Source organism: Hippocampus zosterae, chromosome 2, assembly GCF_025434085.1.
Source record: "Hippocampus zosterae strain Florida chromosome 2, ASM2543408v3, whole genome shotgun sequence".
NCBI classification, from domain to species: Eukaryota; Metazoa; Chordata; class Actinopteri; order Syngnathiformes; family Syngnathidae; genus Hippocampus; species Hippocampus zosterae.
The window spans coordinates 26,949,665-26,971,875 of NC_067452.1; the positions used below are offsets into that span (position 1 = coordinate 26,949,665).

General features: G+C 41.2%; 1 protein-coding gene and 2 long non-coding RNA genes across 14 annotated transcripts in view; all 3 read left to right on the top strand.

Annotated features, from left to right (window-relative positions):
• Positions 1 to 22,211, top strand: part of atp2b3b (ATPase plasma membrane Ca2+ transporting 3b) — a 58,127-nt gene that overhangs the window by 11,126 nt on the left and 24,790 nt on the right. For all 6 annotated transcript variants that reach the window (XM_052058266.1, XM_052058260.1, XM_052058262.1 and 3 more), the window contains 11 exons: positions 2,612 to 2,809; positions 3,131 to 3,388; positions 4,094 to 4,219; positions 4,804 to 4,929; positions 7,977 to 8,018; positions 8,585 to 8,749; positions 8,908 to 8,979; positions 19,815 to 19,957; positions 20,568 to 20,700; positions 21,490 to 21,599; positions 21,710 to 21,844. In XM_052058266.1, coding sequence (XP_051914226.1) covers positions 2,612 to 2,809; positions 3,131 to 3,388; positions 4,094 to 4,219; positions 4,804 to 4,929; positions 7,977 to 8,018; positions 8,585 to 8,749; positions 8,908 to 8,979; positions 19,815 to 19,957; positions 20,568 to 20,700; positions 21,490 to 21,599; positions 21,710 to 21,844 — 1,508 coding nt within the window. The remainder of the gene's footprint in view (positions 1 to 2,611; positions 2,810 to 3,130; positions 3,389 to 4,093; positions 4,220 to 4,803; positions 4,930 to 7,976; positions 8,019 to 8,584; positions 8,750 to 8,907; positions 8,980 to 19,814; positions 19,958 to 20,567; positions 20,701 to 21,489; positions 21,600 to 21,709; positions 21,845 to 22,211) is intronic.
• Positions 11,703 to 16,257, top strand: LOC127596146 (uncharacterized). Of its 7 annotated transcripts, XR_007961402.1 has the most exons (6): positions 11,711 to 11,769; positions 12,145 to 12,216; positions 12,595 to 12,672; positions 13,942 to 14,013; positions 15,730 to 15,801; positions 16,180 to 16,257. It is a non-coding gene; the product is annotated as an uncharacterized LOC127596146 (long non-coding RNA). The 7 variants fall into 7 exon arrangements; XR_007961403.1 differs by lacking the exons at positions 12,145 to 12,216; positions 12,595 to 12,672 and adding an exon at positions 14,389 to 14,460 and having other exon boundaries at positions 11,703 to 11,769; XR_007961405.1 differs by lacking the exons at positions 12,145 to 12,216; positions 12,595 to 12,672 and adding an exon at positions 14,836 to 14,907 and having other exon boundaries at positions 11,703 to 11,769.
• On the top strand, positions 17,077 to 18,992 carry LOC127596147 (uncharacterized). Its single transcript, XR_007961409.1, has 3 exons — positions 17,077 to 17,151; positions 17,531 to 17,608; positions 17,984 to 18,992. It is a non-coding gene; the product is annotated as an uncharacterized LOC127596147 (long non-coding RNA).

Here is a 22,211-nt window from a genome sequence, read left to right on the forward strand (position 1 = left end):
TGCGGACCCAGTCCGATGTATATTGCTGCATGCATCATTGTTTGCACAAACCATATTTGGTCTTTAGGACCTGTAAATATACATAATGATTCAGAGCATTACCTGTAATATGATAGAGAAGAGGAGAGCAAACACATACACACACACACACACACACACACACACTCTGATATGGACACTCAGCGTTGCAGTATGAGACCATTATATCCACATTCAAGACAGCACGAGGAGGATGAGGAGCAATTATGGAAAAAACGGGGAGAGAAAGGAGCATGTGCGAGATGGGGGAGAGAAGAGGAAGCTACAGCTTGCCGCATTGTCAAGGACACATCAAGGGGAGATAGAGCGAGGGAGGTAAGAGAAGGGAGCCAAGCAGAGAGAACGAGTGCAGAGGGATGGAGGGATGGATGAGAGAGAGAGAGAGAGAGAGAGAGAGAGAGAGAGAGAGAGAGAGAGAGAGAGGAGGGCTGGACAACATCGACGCGAAAACAACCGTGCGACCATTAGTCAGCATCACCTGTTTTCTCCCTCCCTCACTCTCTGTATGTCGCCTTGGCCTGAACCCTGTTGGGTGTCATACTTTATTGTCGCACATTTGTTCAAGGCCGTGAGCAACAGTCGCTGCAGCAAATGTACAATATCTGCAAACAGCACACGTACACAAAAGCGTGTCATCGCTCTAAGCCAACCACTGCAGGCACATTGCTGTTCTCCTACCCTGGCAGCCGACCCCCCCACCCCCCAACCAGCCCCAAAAAATGCATCGCACAAACAAAGGAAAAATCCAAACATTGCACACTCGAGGAATTACATCACTTGTTGCTGGGCAGAAACCTGTTACAGACAGGAAGCCCAGGACCTGATATACTGATCGCCATGGAAACTGCATCACTTAATTGGGAAGTTGAAGAGGAGAGGAGGTTCAGCAAAACAACTTCAAATTTGGGCAGAGAAAAATAACATTGGAGTTAATTTCAAAGATTTCTGACCGCCCCCCCAACCCCAAAAATAAAAAAACATCCAAAGGTTTTTGTTTGTGTTTAGTGGTGTTGCGGTACACTTCAGTTTCCCCTCACTGATGGTCTGAATGAAAGTGTGAATGGTGGTCTGTTTGTGCCCTGTAATGGACTGGTGTCCACTCCAGTGTGTAGTCTTTCTTTTGCCGAAAAGCAACACGATGCACGCTGTGCAAAATGGTTGGATGGTTTGGATGGTTGCAAGGGCAGACTCACCAATAGGAACACGCAGGCCTCTGGCAATTGCCAATTCCAGTGGACCCCCCCCCCCCTCCCTCTCAAATGTCTCATGAAAATTGATTAATAATGTTTTGTTTGATTTAAAGTGAATTTTCATGTTTTAGTTGTAATTCACAAATTTAAAAACACATAAAAATTCTTCATCTATTATTTCTATGCTTTTGTTCCCTATGCACAGTCCTTTGTATATCCCGTGTGCAGATCGGATTCAGGAATACATCAGCAAAATCAACTTTTTGGCACACGTTATGAGTGTAAAGTGCTAAAGAGTGGAAGACAAGAGGAAAACACAGTTTTTAAAATCAAAACTACCGAAAAATCTTAACCTTTTTCATGATAATAAATATGCCTACACCCGGCAGCAAGAGCCGGATGCTGTTTTTGCACTGCCATCAGTGTCAATCTTAGAGAATGCAGTGGGTTGTATGCAACACAAGTGACAATTTTGATCACAAAGGCATGAATATGAAAGTGGTTCTCGTCAAAGCGTTGCGATGATTCAAATGTTTGATAACAGTCGTCAAGAAGGACTTGAAGGACTTTATCTAGTTAAGGAAATTGGAGAATTTTCTACAATTCACACTTTTTAGTTCATGATAGACATTGCTGTATCCATAATCTTTACTTATCAATATTATTCATTGGACAAGGAGTTAGGGGAACATTTACAAAGGATAAACAGCTCCGTAACTAATAACTTACGCCGTTCGGTAATTGTAACAGATTTCAAAAGACCTTGGGCTCTATTTTCGTGCCTGCCTGCCGCAAGTCTAGCACAAATCGCAGTCTAACTCTGTGCATGGGTGGAGTTTTCTTTCTTTTGATATTATCGTAGGCGGGTGCAGTCAGAAATAGGCGGTTGCACCGTTGTGGGAGTACACACAGCTGACTTATTCTTTTTTAATACAGCACAGATGAGGCGCGTAGTCTACATAGCGGAAGCATTGCGGACTCATTCGCTGGAGTCCATGCAGGAGATTGGGGTATGCAAAGTATGTTTATGAGGAACTGCAAGATCTCCACTTGTGGATGATATTCAGTTGGCCACTGTTTAATGGGTACTTTTAGACCGCTTTTCCGCCCCCAATCATGCGTCTGTGTGAATGGTCGTATTCAATATACGTGCCCTGCGATCGAGTGTTGATTAGTCCAGGTTGCCCCAAGTCGGCTGGGATAGGCTCCAACTCACACGATGTAGCGAAGATGGGGGTGTTGGTTGTACGTGTCTGATTGTGATTGTGCATCTCGGTGTATCCCGGTTACTATGCATATGGTATTTCAAGGTATATAATGAAAATGAAAGTGCTTCCTTCTTCTGGTTCTGCCAGCCTTCACTCTCCTTCTCTCTTTGTCAGGTCTCAGCGGGGATCCAGCAGACTTGGAACGTCGCTGTCAGACCTTTGGCCAAAACTTTATCCCCCCAAAGAAGCCCAAGACGTTCCTTGAGCTCGTGTGGGAGGCCCTGCAAGATGTCACGCTCATCATTTTGGAGATCGCTGCAATCATCTCCCTTGCCCTTTCTTTTTACCAGCCGCCTGGAGAGGATTCAGAGTGTAAGACGAGGGAGGGGTTAGGGATGCCGTGATGTGGAGAGGAGTTATAACGATTCTAAGGTCCTATGACTGGCAAAGGTCCTAGAAAGTAGCATCTTTGATTTGCTAGATGGCAATGGTGGGACTCAATGTGCTTTTTTTTTTAATGACTTAATCATTAGCATTTCCAGTCTTGCAACTAACTCTGCATTATATAAAGTGAAAGGGATGAGTAGACAAAAGTTTCCACAGTCCTGATCAAACTCATCATATCACGTGTTATCTGTTTTCACGTCTCCGCTTTGAGTCTCTGCCATGAGCCACGTGTTTCTGTCTGTCCAGCATGTGGCAACGTGTCGGCAGGAGCGGAGGACGATGGTGAGGGGGAAGCCAATTGGATCGAGGGTGCGGCCATTCTACTATCTGTGGCTTGTGTTGTCCTGGTGACGGCCTTCAATGACTGGTCCAAAGAGAAGCAGTTTCGGGGTCTACAGAGTCGAATCGAGCAGGAACAAAAGTTCACCGTGGTACGGAAAGGAAATGTCATCCAGATTCCTGTGGCTGACATGGTGGTGGGGGACATGGCCCAGGTCAAATATGGTGAGCCGGTTGTGAAGTCTTTATCACAAGAGTATGCAGGGCATGTTTTTACAATATGTACTGTAACTACCATGTCAAGTGACCATTAGTCATTTGAGTCATTACTCAAGCAAAATGAAATCTTTCTTTTTTTTAAAAAATCTAATTCAAATCAATATAACAAAACCCACTGAACATGTGTTACCCGGCATGATTTCAACACAAGAAGACAGAGCGCTTACAAACATCCAACGAGGCTCAAACATTTGCCACCTGTAAATTGAGTGAATGACTAATCTTTGTATGTAAAGTGAGGAAAAACAAATCCATTTGTTATGGATTGACATGAAGAACATATCATATCATATAAACTAAACAGAATAGAACCTGATCACAACAATGCAAATGTATGAACAAATTAAATGCACTTTTCGTTTGAATTCCCACCAAAGGCTCAATATGGATCAGATCCAGATGAAACTTGGTTTGCTTTTACACCTACTAACTCCGCGTACACATACTGCACCTCCTTTTGTTTGAATTGAATAAGACTTGACAGGGATATTTTGCATGCAATTACAATTTGATGTTACGGTGTTATCTTTTTGGTATTCTTTTAAGCCACATTGAGTGAACAGCATATCGAAGAATGTTGAACCATTGTAACAAAAAGTCCAGACATTTGGTGAGGGTAATGAAGTGAATCAAGCTCTTGTCTGTTTTCAGGGGACCTGCTGCCAGCCGATGGTATTTTAGTTCAGGGTAATGATCTGAAGATTGATGAGAGCTCGCTAACAGGAGAGTCAGACCATGTACGCAAGTCGGTGGACAAGGACCCCATGCTGCTCTCAGGTATGTTTTCACATGTTTCTCATTGGGGCTTTCACTATCATTCAAAGTTGGTACATTTTGGTAATCGGAAGGGTGCCAGGATGTGGTGTCTAATGAAAGCAGCATTTGTCAATGGGATCAGGAATGGATGAATGAGGCCACATTTAAAGGTCTTTGAGCACTGTTGTAAAGAAAAGCCTGATAAAACAAAAAGGAAGTCATATTTTGGGCTACATGGGATTTACTTTGGGATGCAAGGCATAATTCTTACCTATTTGATCATGTTAGTACATACAGTACATTCATTTTGACTTTAGTGCTCTTAGTGTAAAGCAGTCTTTCTTGAGCCACGGCACCCATTTTGTATTAGAAAGATCTCACAGCACACCACCAAACCAAAAGCATGAATACTATTGATGATCTCATCTCAATGTACTTAGAATTGGCTAGCCAGGAAGCTAACGAGTTTGTGAGCTAACAAGTTTGTTTGCTCGCTAGCTCTGGTGGCAGTGTCATTCAAGATGTCAAGCACCGTCCTTTGTGTTTTTGGGTGTGGGTCCACATAACAGAAACACAAATTCCGTGCAATCTCTTTGGACGTTTAGGTACACATGTGATGGAGGGTTCAGGCCGCATGCTGGTGACGGCTGTTGGTGTCAACTCGCAAACAGGCATCATTTTCACTCTGCTGGGGGCTGGAGAGGTGGAGGAAGATGGCAAAGAAAAAAAAGGTAGGACTTCCGGTGGTAATATGAAGACGTGTTGTTGAAGGCTCCCGATGCGCTCCTTCTTCTTTTCACACTTGATAACACTTTGACTCGACTTTTTAGCAACACCGCAGTTAAGAATAGGCTGTTTTTTGTTCGTTTTGTTTTTGGGGGTTATGATAGGGTTATGGGGAAGGGCACCTGTAAATGTTTGCTATTTGCGCTTTTTTCATGTTTGTCCCGGACAGGAAACAGCAGAAGGATCGAAATTCTGTTGCTGTACTGTACTGTCATTGTTGGTATTATTTTTATGGGTAGATATGAAAAATGATGCCGCAAAGACTTGACTGCTATATGATTTGTCAGTTGGGATGTTAAAGGACTTAATGGGCCTGTTAAGAGAGCCAGGGTATTTAATCATCTTAACCGCGTGGGATGTGATCTTGCATTTCTCCAGGAAACCCATTTTTTATCGAGAGATCGATTTAGATTGAAGAAAGGCTGGGCAGGCCAGACGTTCCACTTTCGTCTTGACTCCCGATCACGTGGCACTGCCATTTTGGCGCAGAAGAAAATCCAATTTAGTGCAACCAATGTCACTTTAGATCCAGATTTGTGATTGTTGCAGGGTCCGATATTACAAACCAGTCATTATGGTAAACAGTTATGCCCCAAATTGGGACGACGGTAAATTCATGCGAAAACTTATTTCATTGATACCACATTTAAATTCCCATCAACCAATTTTTGGGGCGGATCTTAAACAGCGTGATGGACCCTGTGCACGACTGCACCAATCCTACATCCACAGACAGTTCTAAAATGACCAAACTACTAGCAACCTTTATGGAGCAGAGGTGGCGTTTCCTGTTTCCTATTTTGAAGCAAGGCATTCTCCTTTTTCTCCCCAGTACATCATTCTTACAGCAGAATAGACCATTTTTGATCAGATCCTCTTTCTTTACCCACAGCTAATACTCAACTGTAATAGAATCAGACCATTTCCCAGTGCTATGAGATCTTCCACTTCCTAAGTCTACTCCCACATATGCTGATTGAAACATCAAATAACATTGAAACCGAAAGTGGCTAATACCGGCCCATATCCCTTTTAAAGAGCGATGTGAACATTTCTCTTGCGTTGCGCCAAAAACATCCAATTCGTGATGTGATTTCTGTGGGCCAAACTGCTTCGCAGTGATCCATCTGGCCCTCTTGTTGCAGGATAGCGGCATTACCTTCAAAATATCCAACAATGGTTTTAGATGTCTGGAATACAATATGGGGCAGCCCGGTGGTCCAGTGGTTAGCACGTCGGCTTCACAGTGCAGAGGAACCGGGTTCAATTCCAGCTCCGGCCTCCCTGTGTGGAGTTTGCATGTTCTCCCCGGGCCTGCGTGGGTTTTCTCCGGGAATTCCGGTTTCCTCCCACATCCAAAAACACGCATGGCAGGCTGAACACTCTAAATTGTCCCTAGGTGTGAGTGTGAGCGCGGATGGTTGTTCGTCTCTGTGTGACCTGCAATTGGCTGGCAACTGGTTCAGGGTGTCCCCCGCCTACTGCCCGAAGACGGCTGGGATAGGCTTCAGCACCCCCCCCCCCCGCGATACAATATCACAAGGGAGGTGGAAGACTTGATCTAATTTTCACAAATTCTAATGAGAGAAACTAGCCCAATCGCAGGGCATGAATATTTTCACCTGCTCTTAAACTCAGTGAATGTGAAGAATGTGTACACAATATGGTGTGTGCAATAGATAGAGAGAGAGAGAGAGAGAGAGGGTGTACCTAACTGATTTGAGATAAGAGCATCAACAGGAAACATGCCAGTTTAACCTCATCGATAATTTAGCCCACATCCTCTCCGCTCCCTCTTTCCCTCTTTGCTGTCTCGCGTCGTCACGCCTTCTCCCCGCTGCTTGTCCATCTTCCTCTATTACCCTTACTTGCTCTTACCTACTTGTTTACCACCACTCTTGCCCTCTTTCACTTTCTCCCCTGCTTGCCTCCCCTAATCTGAGAGCGAGTCTGCAGATTGAATCAATTATTGAAAGAGCAGCGGACAGCCTAGGGAGCCAGAGACACTCTGGAAATAGTGTTGCTTGGTCAAGACGTGAAACATTAGTCTTCCGTTCAAATTTGTTTGCGATGCTGTCCGTCCTGCAGTCCGAACAGAGGCTCCGCATACTTTTAGAAGCACTTAATGACAATGTCGTTACACCACACCGCTATCCATACCTCCGTGAGTGCAGTAGTCAGGAAAGTGCGAGACATCTGCATCCTCACGTTGGAAAAAATATTTTGTAGCAACCTGGAATTGAGCATAAAGAAAAATAATAGCCCACGGTTGTACTCGTTTTTGTTCTCGTATAAGTGGTGTTGCAGAGTGCAGATGTTGCAGCAATCTTTGCAGCCTCAACCATTCAGGCAGTCATTTACTGGAGCTAATGTATTATTTAGTAAACTTCATGTCCTGAATTGTTATTTGTCCTTATGCAGTGGGTATGCTTTTCCTTTTGATTTATCGTTCATGTTTTACACATGCGTCTTTTGACATGAAATAGAATCCAATTTACAACGCATTTTTGGGGGGAGTTTGATATTTTTTAATACTCCCCTTTATTCTCTTTTAATTTCCCCCCTTTTGGTCAAATTCTCTCATGTGTCCTCAAAACCTTCTTTTCCCGCACAATGGCACAAACAGAGGACAATACTCAGTTGCTCATCTACGCAGATGCAAGTTACAGCACAGTCACCAATGGTATGTGAGCACACAGTTGTCTGTCCTGCCCTCTTTGCTCCCTTTATGGTAAACAGACCCCAGTACCTAGTGGCGTGACAGTGTCAATGATCCATGAAGGACTTACACACGTACTGTATAATGTCACTTCACCGAGTATTTGACAATGTGCGTGTCTTTATGACTCTTCCCTTTCAATATTGTTTCTGTGTGGGTTGCAAGTGTGTTGTTGCCTGTCAACATCACATCCGAACTGTTGATGTCAGCGCAATTTAACACAAATCTATCCTTCTACATCCTTGTCCTCGTGTCTGACCCTGTTTTCTGCAGGAAAACAACCCGATGGCGCAGTGGAGAACAACCAGAACAAAGGTAAAAACCGCATGTGATTTGCGCGTGTGTTTTTGTTCCTAAAAGAAGGGGATGGAGCAACCTGACAACATACAACAATGGTGTGGAATTTACATGCCCCCCGACCCCTCACGCTTCCCCTCCCATGATATTTTGGTTTTCTCTTGCAACTCTGGCTTCCTCTCAGATACCATCAATATGTACCGTATATTAAGATTGATTGAAGATTCAAAACATTTCCATAGGGCTAAATGTGCGCATGAATGCTCGTTTTTATATCTCCGCACTGCGAGTGGGTTGCGACCAGTTCAGGATGTGCCTCGCCAACGTCAGCTGGAATCGGCTGCAGCACACCCACAACCCCGTCTAGAAGCGGCACAGAAAACGAATGAATGTATACCATGAGATTTCAGCTCCCTACTTGAGACTGATGCTAAATGACACGCTTAGGTTGGCATTCGTGTTTTTTTTTGGTGACTTTCAAAATCCGGAACTTGAAAGTGGAATGTTTCCCAACAGTCTGAAATATAGGATTAGTCTTAAAGTGTTACTACAGTACACAGTATAGTTTTGTGTGTTTGATTTAGCCAAGAAGCAGGATGGGGGTGTCGCCATGGAGATGCAACCCCTAAAGAGCGCAGAGGGAGGGGAAGTCGAGGACAGAGAGAAGAAGAAGACCAACGTCCCGAAAAAGGAGAAGAGTGTCTTGCAGGGCAAGCTTACCAAACTAGCGGTTCAAATTGGAAAAGCAGGTGCGCACCATTTTCATCTCTGTACTGTATGATCTATTAGAGACACATTCAGGTGTGAGGAGGCATGGTTTGCATTGCTTCGGGAACATCTGAAAGACCTTTGCAAACTACATCATAGAACGGACTGACTGATTAACCAGCTGAATATTCTTTCATAGGTTTGGTGATGTCTGCAATCACTGTCATCATCCTGGTTCTCTACTTTGTCATCGACACCTTTGTTGTTGAAGGTCTGTGTGTGTGTGTGTGTGTGTGTGTGTGTGTGTGTGTGTGTGTGTGTGTGTGTGCGTGCGTTTGTATTCATGACATCTCAGGACAATTTTATGATAACACACCTTCACAATGAGGACCTGTGGAAAAATGAGGACATTTTTCGCGTCCTCATATTTCCACGCAGTCTACACTACTCTAGAGCTCACGAGGATACTCCCACACCAAAAATAAGTGATGTCCTGAAAGAGCACAATTTTCAGAAATTGTGTGTTTAAGTGTGTTTAACTTTCGACTCACTTTTCATTTGGAAAACTAGTGGCCAACTTCGGTACTTAACACACTTTTAACACACTTTCAGTGACGTCATTGTGCAGGACCTCAAATGTCATCTTTTTCGGACTGACTCACACATTTTCCCCGCCCTCGTCCTGATAAGTCACATCAATTAGCAGTCACACAAAATCCAACATGTGAAGCAGCCAGACAATCCTACTCTCAAACACGACCACGCGTGGATGACCATCGGGTAAGCAATTCCTTTTCATTTATCTTACCGTAACATAGAAGTTGTTCAATATAACCGTGTTTAACAGTGCCCACCAAAGGTAATATCATTCAATAAGACAGCTAGCTAGCTAGCTAGCTCGATCGTTAGCATGCTAATAAGCTTCCAGTAAAAGTAATGTGGACATGTCCTGCAGGCAAGGTTCTGGAAAACCTTTCTAAATCTTTAACAACACAGTCTGTGGAACTTGGTTTTGGTACCATATGTTTATTTCAGTGCAGTATTTGTTTTATTCGATTGCAGTTAATTTAAATTAGTTAGTACAGGTAGCCTAATGAAAGTGGGCCAGGCACTTCTAGCATTTACGCTAAGCCCGGTGTATTTACACTGTTTATTCTTGTGCTGATTCAATTGTACACTGTTTCAATGAAAAAAACAAACAAACGTTTGCAATGAAATTATAGCAGAATTCAGCTTTGTTGGTACATTTGGTGAAGACAATATTGTGTTACTCTATTTTAATTTTACATTGTTATCTGCCTGACAAATGGTTTGCCCGAATCTATTAGTCTGACCAGCAAATGTTTGATGAAATGAATTTTTGTATTTTTGAGGAAGAAAATAATATTCCTTTGGCTCAGTACTTTTTGAGCCAAAATAAGTGCTGCCATAATATTGTGCTTGCTTGTCTGGCTGACTTCTTCTCACTTTCCATTGTAGATGTTTACTGGTGGTGATAATGTCACAAAGAAGAACCAGACTGAGCCCTGAATCTGAGGCTGCTCCTTTTATCTGGAGTCAACAAGCCTTGTTTGAAAGCCCAGTGGATCAATGATTATAAAGGTATGCTATCAATCTACCTGCTATCTAATTCTTATGGCTACCGCAAGCACATGACAAGAGCTGCAACCAAAGCCTGTCACAGTGACAGATTTTATTTGTACATTGTATTTACCCCAAAAATGTCACAATAAACAGCATATTTTTTATGCCATTGATCATATTGGAGCAAAAATAATTGAAGTACTTTTGAAGAAAATGTTTAGCAGCCATTATCATTCAATTATTGAGAATATTGTATTGCCATGTAGAACTAGGAATATCTTGGAATGAAAAAATAGAAATAGAAATTATTCGGCTTCTGTTAAAATATTGTGCTTCACCAAATATCACAATTCATAAAAACACATACCATCCGTAATAGTCGAGGAAAATTAGATGCCTTTAAACTTCCTTCATAATGCTTATTTCACCTGATTGAAGAAGGCTGTGGTAGCTGTTTGACAAATCCACATTTTTATCAGCAATTTGTACTGCCCATCAAAAGTCTCTACTTAGTTGAAAACAACGAATGGTCACCGGAATTATTTTTCAGTCATTACATTGTTTTAGTCTGAAAGAGTATGTTTCGGGTGTTGTCTTTATTATTTGAACTCAGTCATGTCTGTTGTCCTGAAATTGTTAGCTATAAGAGCTGTACAGTGGTAACTACCATAAAGAGCCGGCTTGTGCTGTGTATGAAGTTTAATTTATTCAAAAGTCATGTAACTACGACATATTTCTGACACTCTATGGTTGCTATAATGTTGATTTTCATGATTTCAGTCATGCCCTCATACTTCCCAGTTACTGTAGAATACTTTTTAGAATATTTCTGATACTGTAATGTTGCTGAAAAACCTGAGTGTGATCAGGTGAAATGACTTTTGTCTGGACCTAACACTGGAGAGCCTGTGTTCGAATGTCCCGTAATGGCACCGTAATGGTGTTATGTTGCAGACACCAAGTGACGGGATCTTGACTGAACCTTCTGGAGACCAAGAAGGGAGTGAGAGATCCACTTCATCCTTACAACAGGTTACTACTTCTTATCATGATATACTAGGTTTGAGTTTTCAGGTTTCTTTGACAAACACAGGAGAAGTTATAAATCAGAAACATGGACTCTCCATGATTTCAGTCGTCATGTCCTCATATTTCTTGAGACCTGAAAAACCTGAGTGTGTTTCAGGTGACATGACTTTTGTCTTAACCTAACTCTGGAGAGCCTGTGTTCGAATGTCCCCATATTGCTGTTCCACAGAACTGAACAGTGTACTTTCTATAGTGTGGTATATTCATCCCAAACTCTCCCGTGAGCAATGTTCAATGATAATTAATATTTATTCATTTCTTAACTGGTCAGAATGAAGAATGCTGAATATTTTGACACCGTAATGTTATGTTGCAGACACCAAGTGACCTGACTGAACCCTCTGGAGACCATGAATGGAGTGAGAGATCCACTTCATTCTTACAACAGGTTACTAATTCTTATCATGATATACTAGGTTTGAGTTTTCAGCTTTCTTTGACAAACACAGGAGAAGTTATAAGTCAGAAACATAGACTCTCCATGATTTCAGTCGTCATGTCCTCATATTTCTTCAGACCTGAAAAACCTGAGTGTGTTTCAGGTGACATGACTTTTGTCTTAACCTAACTCTGGAGAGCCTGTGTTCGAATGTCCCCATATTGCTGTTCCACAGAACTGAATAGTGTTAACTTTCTATAGTGTGGTATATTCATCCCAAACTCTCCTGTGAGCAATGTTCAATGATAATTAATATTTATTCATTTCTTAACTGGTCAGAATGAAGAATGCTGAAACTTTTGACACCGTAATGTTATGTTGCAGACAGCAAGTGACCTGACTGAACCCTCTGGAAACCAAGAATGGAGTGAGAGATCCACTTCATCCTTACAACAGGTTACTACTTCTTATCATGATATACTAGGTTTGAGTTTTCAGCTTTCTTTGACAAACACAGGAGAAGTTATAAATCAGAAACATGGACTCTCCATTATTTCAGTCGTCATGTCCTCATATTTCTTTAGACCTGAAAAACCTGAGTGTGTTTCAGGTGTCATGACTTTTGTCTTAACCTAACTCTGGAGAGCCTGTGTTCGAATGTCCCCATATTGCTGTTACTCAGAGCTGAACAGTGTTAACTTACTATAGTGTGGTACATTATTCTCAAACTCTCCTGTGGGCAATGTTCAATGAGAAATAATGTTTATTCATTTCTTAACTGGTCAGAATGAAGAATGCTGAAACTTTTGACACCGTAATGTTGTTATGTTGCAGACATCAAGTGACAGGTACCTGACTGAACCCTCTGGAAACCAAGAATGGAGTGAGAGATCCACTTCATCCTTACAACAGGTTACTACTTCTTATCATGATATACTAGGTTTGAGTTTTCAGCTTTCTTTGACAAACACAGGAGAAGTTATAAATCAGAAACATGGACTCTCCATGATTTCAGTCGTCATGTCCTCATATTTCTTGAGACCTGAAAAACCTGAGTGTGTTTCAGGTGACATGACTTTTGTCTTAACCTAACTCTGGAGAGCCTGTGTTCGAATGTCCCCATATTGCTGTTCCACAGAACTGAACAGTGTTAACTTTCTATAGTGTGGTATATTCATCCCAAACTCTCCCGTGAGCAATGTTCAATGATAATTAATATTTATTCATTTCTTAACTGGTCAGAATGAAGAATGCTGAATATGTTGACACCGTAATGTTATGTTGCAGACACCAAGTGACCTGACTGAACCCTCTGGAGACCATGAATGGAGTGAGAGATCCACTTCATTCTTACAACAGGTTACTACTTCTTATCATGATATACTAGGTTTGAGTTTTCAGCTCTCTTTGACAAACACAGGAGAAGTTATAAGTCAGAAACATAGACTCTCCATAATTTCAGTCGTCATGTCCTCATATTTCTTCAGACCTGAAAAACCTCAGTGTGTTTCAGGTGACATGACTTTTGTCTTAACGTAACTCTGGAGAGCCTGTGTTCGAATGTCCCCATATTGCTCTTCCACAGAACTGAACAGTGTTAACTTTCTATAGTGTGGTATATTCATCCCAAACTCTCCCGTGAGCAATGTTCAATGATAATTAATATTTATTCATTTCTTAACTGGTCAGAATGAAGAATGCTGAATATTTTGACACCGTAATGTTATGTTGCAGACACCAAGTGACCTGACTGAACCCTCTGGAGACCATGAATGGAGTGAGAGATCCACTTCATTCTTACAACAGGTTACTACTTCTTATCATGATATACTAGGTTTGAGTTTTCAGCTTTCTTTGACAAACACAGGAGAAGTTATAAGTCAGAAACATAGACTCTCCATGATTTCAGTCGTCATGTCCTCATATTTCTTCAGACCTGAAAAACCTGAGTGTGTTTCAGGTGACATGACTTTTGTCTTAACCTAACTCTGGAGAGCCTGTGTTCGAATGTCCCCATATTGCTGTTCCACAGAACTGAACAGTGTTAACTTTCTATAGTGTGGTATATTCATCCCAAACTCTCCCGTGAGCAATGTTCAATGATAATTAATATTTATTCATTTCTTAACTGGTCAGAATGAAGAATGCTGAATATTTTGACACCGTAATGTTATGTTGCAGACACCAAATGACCTGACTGAACCCTCTGGAGACCATGAATGGAGTGAGAGATCCACTTCATTCTTACAACAGGTTACTACTTCTTATCATGATATACTAGGTTTGAGTTTTCAGCTTTCTTTGACAAACACAGGAGAAGTTATAAATCAGAAACATGGACTCTCCATGATTTCAGTCGTCATGTCCTCATATTTCTTGAGACCTGAAAAACCTGAGTGTGTTTCAGGTGACATGACTTTTGTCTTAACCTAACTCTGGAGAGCCTGTGTTCGAATGTCCCCATATTGCTGTTCCACAGAACTGAACAGTGTTAACTTTCTATAGTGTGGTATATTCATCCCAAACTCTCCCGTGAGCAATGTTCAATGATAATTAATATTTATTCATTTCTTAACTGGTCAGAATGAAGAATGCTGAATATTTTGACACCGTAATGTTATGTTGCAGACACCAAGTGACCTGACTGAACCCTCTGGAGACCATGAATGGAGTGAGAGATCCACTTCATTCTTACAACAGGTTACTACTTCTTATCATGATATACTAGGTTTGAGTTTTCAGCTTTCTTTGACAAACACAGGAGAAGTTATAAGTCAGAAACATGGACTCTCCATGATTTCAGTCGTCATGTCCTCATATTTCTTGAGACCTGAAAAACCTGAGTGTGTTTCAGGTGACATGACTTTTGTCTTAACCTAACTCTGGAGAGCCTGTGTTCGAATGTCCCCATATTGCTGTTCCACAGAACTGAACAGTGTTAACTTTCTATAGTGTGGTATATTCATCCCAAACTCTCCCGTGAGCAATGTTCAATGATAATTAATATTTATTCATTTCTTAACTGGTCAGAATGAAGAATGCTGAATATTTTGACACCGTAATGTTATGTTGCAGACACCAAGTGACCTGACTGAACCCTCTGGAGACCATGAATGGAGTGAGAGATCCACTTCATTCTTACAACAGGTTACTACTTCTTATCATGATATACTAGGTTTGAGTTTTCAGCTTTCTTTGACAAACACAGGAGAAGTTATAAGTCAGAAACATAGACTCTCCATAATTTCAGTCGTCATGTCCTCATATTTCTTCAGACCTGAAAAACCTCAGTGTGTTTCAGGTGACATGACTTTTGTCTTAACGTAACTCTGGAGAGCCTGTGTTCGAATGTCCCCATATTGCTCTTCCACAGAACTGAACAGTGTTAACTTTCTATAGTGTGGTATATTCATCCCAAACTCTCCCGTGAGCAATGTTCAATGATAATTAATATTTATTCATTTCTTAACTGGTCAGAATGAAGAATGCTGAATATTTTGACACAGTAATGTTATGTTGCAGACACCAAGTGACCTGACTGAACCCTCTGGAGACCATGAATGGAGTGAGAGATCCACTTCATTCTTACAACAGGTTACTACTTCTTATCATGATATACTAGGTTTGAGTTTTCAGCTTTCTTTGACAAACACAGGAGAATTTATAAGTCAGAAACATAGACTCTCCATGATTTCAGTCGTCATGTCCTCATATTTCTTTAGACCTGAAAAACCTGAGTGTGTTTCAGGTGTCATGACTTTTGTCTTAACCTAACTCTGGAGAGCCTGTGTTCGAATGTCCCCATATTGCTGTTACTCAGAGCTGAACAGTGTTAACTTACTATAGTGTGGTATATTCATCCCAAACTCTCCCGTGAGCAATGTTCAATGATAATTAATATTTATTCATTTCTTAACTGGTCAGAATGAAGAATGCTGAAACTTTTGACACCGTAATGTTATGTTGCAGACACCAAGTGACCTGACTGAACCCTCTGGAAACCAAGAATGGAGTGAGAGATCCACTTCATCCTTACAACAGGTTACTACTTCTTATCATGATATACTAGGTTTGAGTTTTCAGCTTTCTTTGACAAACACAGGAGAAGTTATAAATCAGAAACATGGACTCTCCATTATTTCAGTCGTCATGTCCTCATATTTCTTTAGACCTGAAAAACCTGAGTGTGTTTCAGGTGTCATGACTTTTGTCTTAACCTAACTCTGGGGAGCCTGTGTTCGAATGTCCCCATATTGCTGTTACTCAGAGCTGAACAGTGTTAACTTACTATAGTGTGGTACATTATTCTCAAACTCTCCTGTGGGCAATGTTCAATGAGAAATAATGTTTATTAATTTCTTAACTGGTCAGAATGAAGAATGCTGAAACTTTTGACACCGTAATGTTGTTATGTTGCAGACATCAAGTGACAGGTACCTGACTGAACCCTCTGGAAACCAAGAATGGAGTGAGAGATCCACTTCATCCTTACAACAGGTTACTACTTCTTATCATGATATACTAGGTTTGAGTTTTCAGCTTTCTTTGACAAACACAGGAGAAGTTATAAATCAGAAACATGGACTCTCCATGATTTCAGTCGTCATGTCCTCATATTTCTTGAGACCTGAAAAACCTGAGTGTGTTTCAGGTGACATGACTTTTGTCTTAACCTAACTCTGGAGAGCCTGTGTTCGAATGTCCCCATATTGCTGTTCCACAGAACTGAACAGTGTTAACTTTCTATAGTGTGGTATATTCATCCCAAACTCTCCCGTGAGCAATGTTCAATGATAATTAATATTTATTCATTTCTTAACTGGTCAGAATGAAGAATGCTGAATATGTTGACACCGTAATGTTATGTTGCAGACACCAAGTGACCTGACTGAACCCTGTGGAGACCATGAATGGAGTGATAGATCCACTTCATTCTTACAACAGGTTACTACTTCTTATCATGATATACTAGGTTTGAGTTTTCAGCTTTCTTTGACAAACACAGGAGAAGTTATAAGTCAGAAACATAGACTCTCCATAATTTCAGTCGTCATGTCCTCATATTTCTTCAGGTTTGAAAAACCTCAGTGTGTTTCAGGTGACATGACTTTTGTCTTAACCTAACTCTGGAGAGCCTGTGTTCGAATGTCCCCATATTGCTGTTCCACAGAACTGAACAGTGTTAACTTTCTATAGTGTGGTATATTCATCCCAAACTCTCCCGTGAGCAATGTTCAATGATAATTAATATTTATTCATTTCTTAACTGGTCAAAATGAAGAATGCTGAATATTTTGACACCGTAATGTTATGTTGCAGACACCAAGTGACCTGACTGAACCCTCTGGAGACCATGAATGGAATGATCGACACACTTCATCCTTACAACAGGTTACTACTTCTTGTCATGATATACTAGGTTTGAGTTTTCAGCTTTCTTTGACAAACACAGAAGAAGTTATAAATCAGAAACATGGACTCTCCATGATTTCAGTCGTCATGTCCTCATATTTCTTTAGACCTGAAAAACCGGAGTGTGTTTCAGGTGATATGATTTTTGTCTGGACTTAACTCTGGAGAGCCTGTGTTCGAATGTCCCCATATTGCTGTTACACAGAGCTGAACAGTGTTAACTTTCTATAGTGTCTTATATTAATCCCAAACCCTCCTGTGAGCGATGTTCAATGAATAACAATGTTTATTCATTTATTAACTAATCAGGATGAATAAATTTGAATATTTCTGACACTGCACTGTTGCTATGTTGTAGACACCAAGTGTTCCGATCCTGATGAAACCTTTTGAAGATCAAGAAAGGAGTGGAAGATCCACTTCTTCCTTACAACAGGTTACTACGTCTTATCATTATATACTAGGTTTGAGTTTTCAGCTTTCTTTGACAAACACAGGAGAAGTTATAAATCAGAAACATGGACTCTCCATGATTTCAGTCGTCATGTCCTCATATTTCTTCAGACCTGAAAAACCAGAGTGTGTTTCAGGTGACATGACTTTTTTCTTAACCTAACTCTGGAGAGCCTGTGTTCGAATGTCCCCATATTGCTGTTCCACAGAACTGAACAGTGTTAACTTTCTATAGTGTGGTATATTCATCCCAAACTCTCCCGTGAGCAATGTTCAATGATAATTAATGTTTATTCATTTCTTAACTGGTCAGAATGAAGAATGCTGAATATTTTGACACCGTAATGTTATGTTCCAGACACCAAGTGACCTGACTGAACCCTCTGGAGACCATGAATGGAATGAGAGATAAATTCTCAAAATTCTCAAATTTTCAAAATTCTCATTATTTCCTGGAATATCTTATTTTGATTATTTTATTTTTCCATTTTTAATAAATGCCTTCTTTTACAGGTGGGAATAAGAGACGCACGTGGACAGATTATCAATTGAAGGCTGTTGAGCGACATATGTTTGATTTCATAACAAGCCATAAAGTTTCAGGTAAAACGAGCTGTGAGTCCTGTCTCCACGCAGAGCCAGCAGCTCTGAACGACAGAGGCTGGGTGTCCATCAAAAACTACATCCACAACAGGATATAACTGCATTAAAAAGGGAAATGAATGGCTAGTCCATTGAAATGCGAGCACGTCTGGGTACATTTCAGTTCAAGTTAACTAAAGCAATAGCAATGGTGCATTTAGGGTGGGATGGTCAATTATGGATTTCATATTTGTTGTTGGATACTGTGTTTCACGTTTGTTGTTTCATGATCTTCAAGAGCAATTTGGAAAATCCTTGAAGATGTATGAACATGTAAATTATACTGTATATCAGGCATGTCCCGATCTGGGCCTGGAGGGCCACTGTCGTGCCTGTTTTCCAGCTCTCCCGGCTGCATCACACCTGTTTCAGATGATCAGTTCATCAGTCAGCTCTGATGCAGCATTAGAACATCCTGGGAGAGCTGGAAAACAAAAAGACAGCGGCCCTTGAGGACCGACTTTGGACACTCCTGCTGTATATAAACGTACGTACGATATACAAACTTCTCACAAAAGATAGGCTTATTAGGTTTGAGGTGATATTTCGGAAAAACCCTAAAACATTTGAATTCATCCTATTTCAAGAATTTCAATACTTTTTGAAAAGTTGCTTTTGTCTAACGGTAGCTAAAGAAGTTGCTACACACATGGCACAATATATGGCCAGATTCATTAAAAATTCTTCATCGCAGTTTTCACATTTTGACATAATCTTCTTCAGTTCAAACAACCCTCATCTATTGCAGTGCTTTGTGTCATGGAGAGGAGGTGGCATGTTTTCTGTGTTCATAATTTCATCTTGTCAGCAATTAAAAAATAAGAAAGTGGACTGACCACATATTTAACCGTCTCTTCTTCTTCACAGCTTATTTTACTATCTTGTATTATTAATGTGAATATTTGAGGGATGACGGGTATAACGACTGTTTGGCACATTCGCCTCACAGTTCAGCAATTGATATTTGAATGTTTGAATCTGGGCATCCTTCCTTTGTAGAGTTCTCCCCATGCCCGAGCATGACAATTGGACACATGTGCCTAACATATACTGTTGGTATGTAACATGAGTCAATTTAAAAATACACACTTTACTCTTAGCTGGTCTTCATAAGTCATATATACTTGAAAATGATGTGTATCCAGGGGGCTCAAAATTCACAAAAACATGAAATGGTAGTGTGTTTGAGGTGACTGTCTCCATAATACACAAAAACCTGTCAATGTCCTCATATGTAGTAGTTTTGTCATAAATCAAAAAAAAATTACGTCCTAGCCAAAATCTGAGTAGATGGCTGTCTTCCTGATTTTTTTTCATGGTTACCATATTTTTTTGGAGCCTGTAGGACCACGGGAAAGGCATGTACCCATATGTCGGGTGAACAAACGGACGTCCTGAAAATGCACCAAAACACGTATGTGTGTGTGTGTGTGTGTGTGTGCGTGCGTGTGTGTGCGTGCATGCGTGTGTGCATGTTAGCAGACAACAATTGTCACCATCATGTTGAAGCCAACTTTAAAAGTTGAATATGATGTCGTGTCTTGCAGGTCATGCATGGGTGACAGAATGCACTCCGGTTTACATCCAATACTTTGTCAAGTTTTTCATCATTGGAGTCACTGTATTGGTGGTGGCGGTCCCAGAAGGGTTACCTCTTGCTGTCACCATCTCTCTGGCTTACTCAGTCAAGGTAAGCTGCATCCTAAATTGATATTTTTAGAACAAGCGTCCAAATAAGGGAAATGAGAAGTTGGCTGTCATGTTGAAAGTTGGAGCCACCGGACTCGACAGCAGTCATTACAATGTAATTGTTGCAATAAATTAGATGAGTGAATGTAGGTGAATGGTTTTGTAAATCTAGCCATTTGTTAGCCAGGAATGGTCAAAGTGGACACCACACGCCTCATTATACAACATAATTATCAAATTAAAATGACCTTTACCTCCTAAGCTAAAACCAGTGAGGCGGTTTCACACACCCATTTCTGGGCTAAAAATCTTCCCATCATGTTCATATTTTGGGGTAGACAGTAAGAAGTATATACTGTATATCAGTAGCTGTATCAAAGGTGCGCAATTTTGCAAATAGTAATATATTACATTGTGCCCTGTGTAATTTTGCAATAACATACAGTATTTAACAAATTGAGTGAGCTTTTGACTGACCAGGGATTCAACTTGTACAGCTCATTATGATAGCAGTACCAGGTATGAATCTACCAGTGAATGCCAATCATCATAGCAAGTGATTAATGACCTCGCTGAATTCAATCTGCTCTTCATCCCATTGTGTTTCGTAGAAAATGATGAAGGACAACAACCTTGTACGGCACCTGGATGCATGTGAGACTATGGGGAATGCCACAGCCATCTGCTCCGACAAGACGGGCACGCTCACCACCAACCGAATGACTGTGGTACAGGCTTATGTAGGTATGTAAAAGGAAATAAAGCGCAGTTGTGTTATATCCTGCATGTTGTCTTTACAAGTTCTCCCCGTGCTTGCATGGGTTTTCACTGAGTACTTTGGCTACCTCCCACATTCCAAAAACACATATAACCGATGAACTGAAAATTATAAATCACAGGTGTCAAAGTCAAGGCCCGGGGACCAGATCCGGCCTGCCACGTCATTTTATGTGGCCTGCAGGAGCAAATCATCTGTGTCAGCTTTCATGATCTTAGCCGAAATCTATTTCAAAATGACAAATTCTCGTGGGTAATAAATAACATTGCGATTTTGCATCGGCCCTCCGAGAGAAGCCATAACTCCGAAGTGGCCCGGAACAAAAAAAACGAGTTTGACACCCCTGCTCTAAATTGTCCAACGGTGTAAATGTGAATCTGAATGGTTGTTTATCCATATGTGTCCTGCTATTGGCTAAGTTGTAGTGCAGGGGGTTCCCAGCCTCTTGCCCAAAGTCACTTGGGACAGCCTGATCTTTATTGCTCCTTTAGGCCTACGTCCCATGTAGATCTCAATTGCGGCCTCCTCTGTTTGGGCACATGGGGGAGCAATATCCAATCCTGCATGCAGGTCACAATTTGAATGCAAATCAAATTACATTTTGTGCCTTTCTAACAGAAAATGAGATCTCACGATGAACATTAACGCAAACAAACTTTTTTCACCTCGCCCCACTATGCACCATGACTCAAATGATAGTTTGGCCAACTATCGCCGTTCAAGTTATTGAGATGTATTCGTTTGTCTGCCTCCAGGTGATGTGCACCACCGCTTGATCCCAGACCCTGGACAGATTAACCCGCGGACATTGGATCTGTTAGTCAATGCTATCTCAATCAACAGCGCCTACACCTCCAAGATCTTAGTGAGTCATATACCGATGTCATTGTTTGCTTTTTCCACTCCAATGGCTCGACACAGACTTTAAATGTACATTTCCTCCGCTTGCATTGAATTTGCCCGCCTGCCATTCAGCCACCGGACGTGGAGGGTGGTTTGGCAAAGCAAGTGGGCAACAAGACGGAGTGCGGCCTGCTGGGATTTGTATTAGACCTACAACAAGACTATACTACCGTCAGAGAGCAGATCCCCGAGGAGAGACTCTACAAAGTAGGGATGACGATATCTACCACAGCACCCATCTTTACCTGTTTACATAGCAGAAATGTCTTAGTCATGATCATTGGAATTCTGTCTGAAAATGACTCAGCACTCTGAATAAGAGCTGTGATGGTGTCAGCTTTGTGACTCAGAATGCACCTCACTGTCACCTTAGAGACAATCAAGCCACCATATTATATGGGATCGTCACAGAATTTCCAGGGTTAAACTGTCACCGTTATAAAAGTGTCATTAATTTTGCAGTAATAGTTATTCGTCATCTCCTCCGAGGTTGGCAGCTAACGCAAAGTTTTCACTTTGCACAAGACGCACATGCGTTGTCACGGACAACTACTTTGGCTGAGTTGCGTGGGCA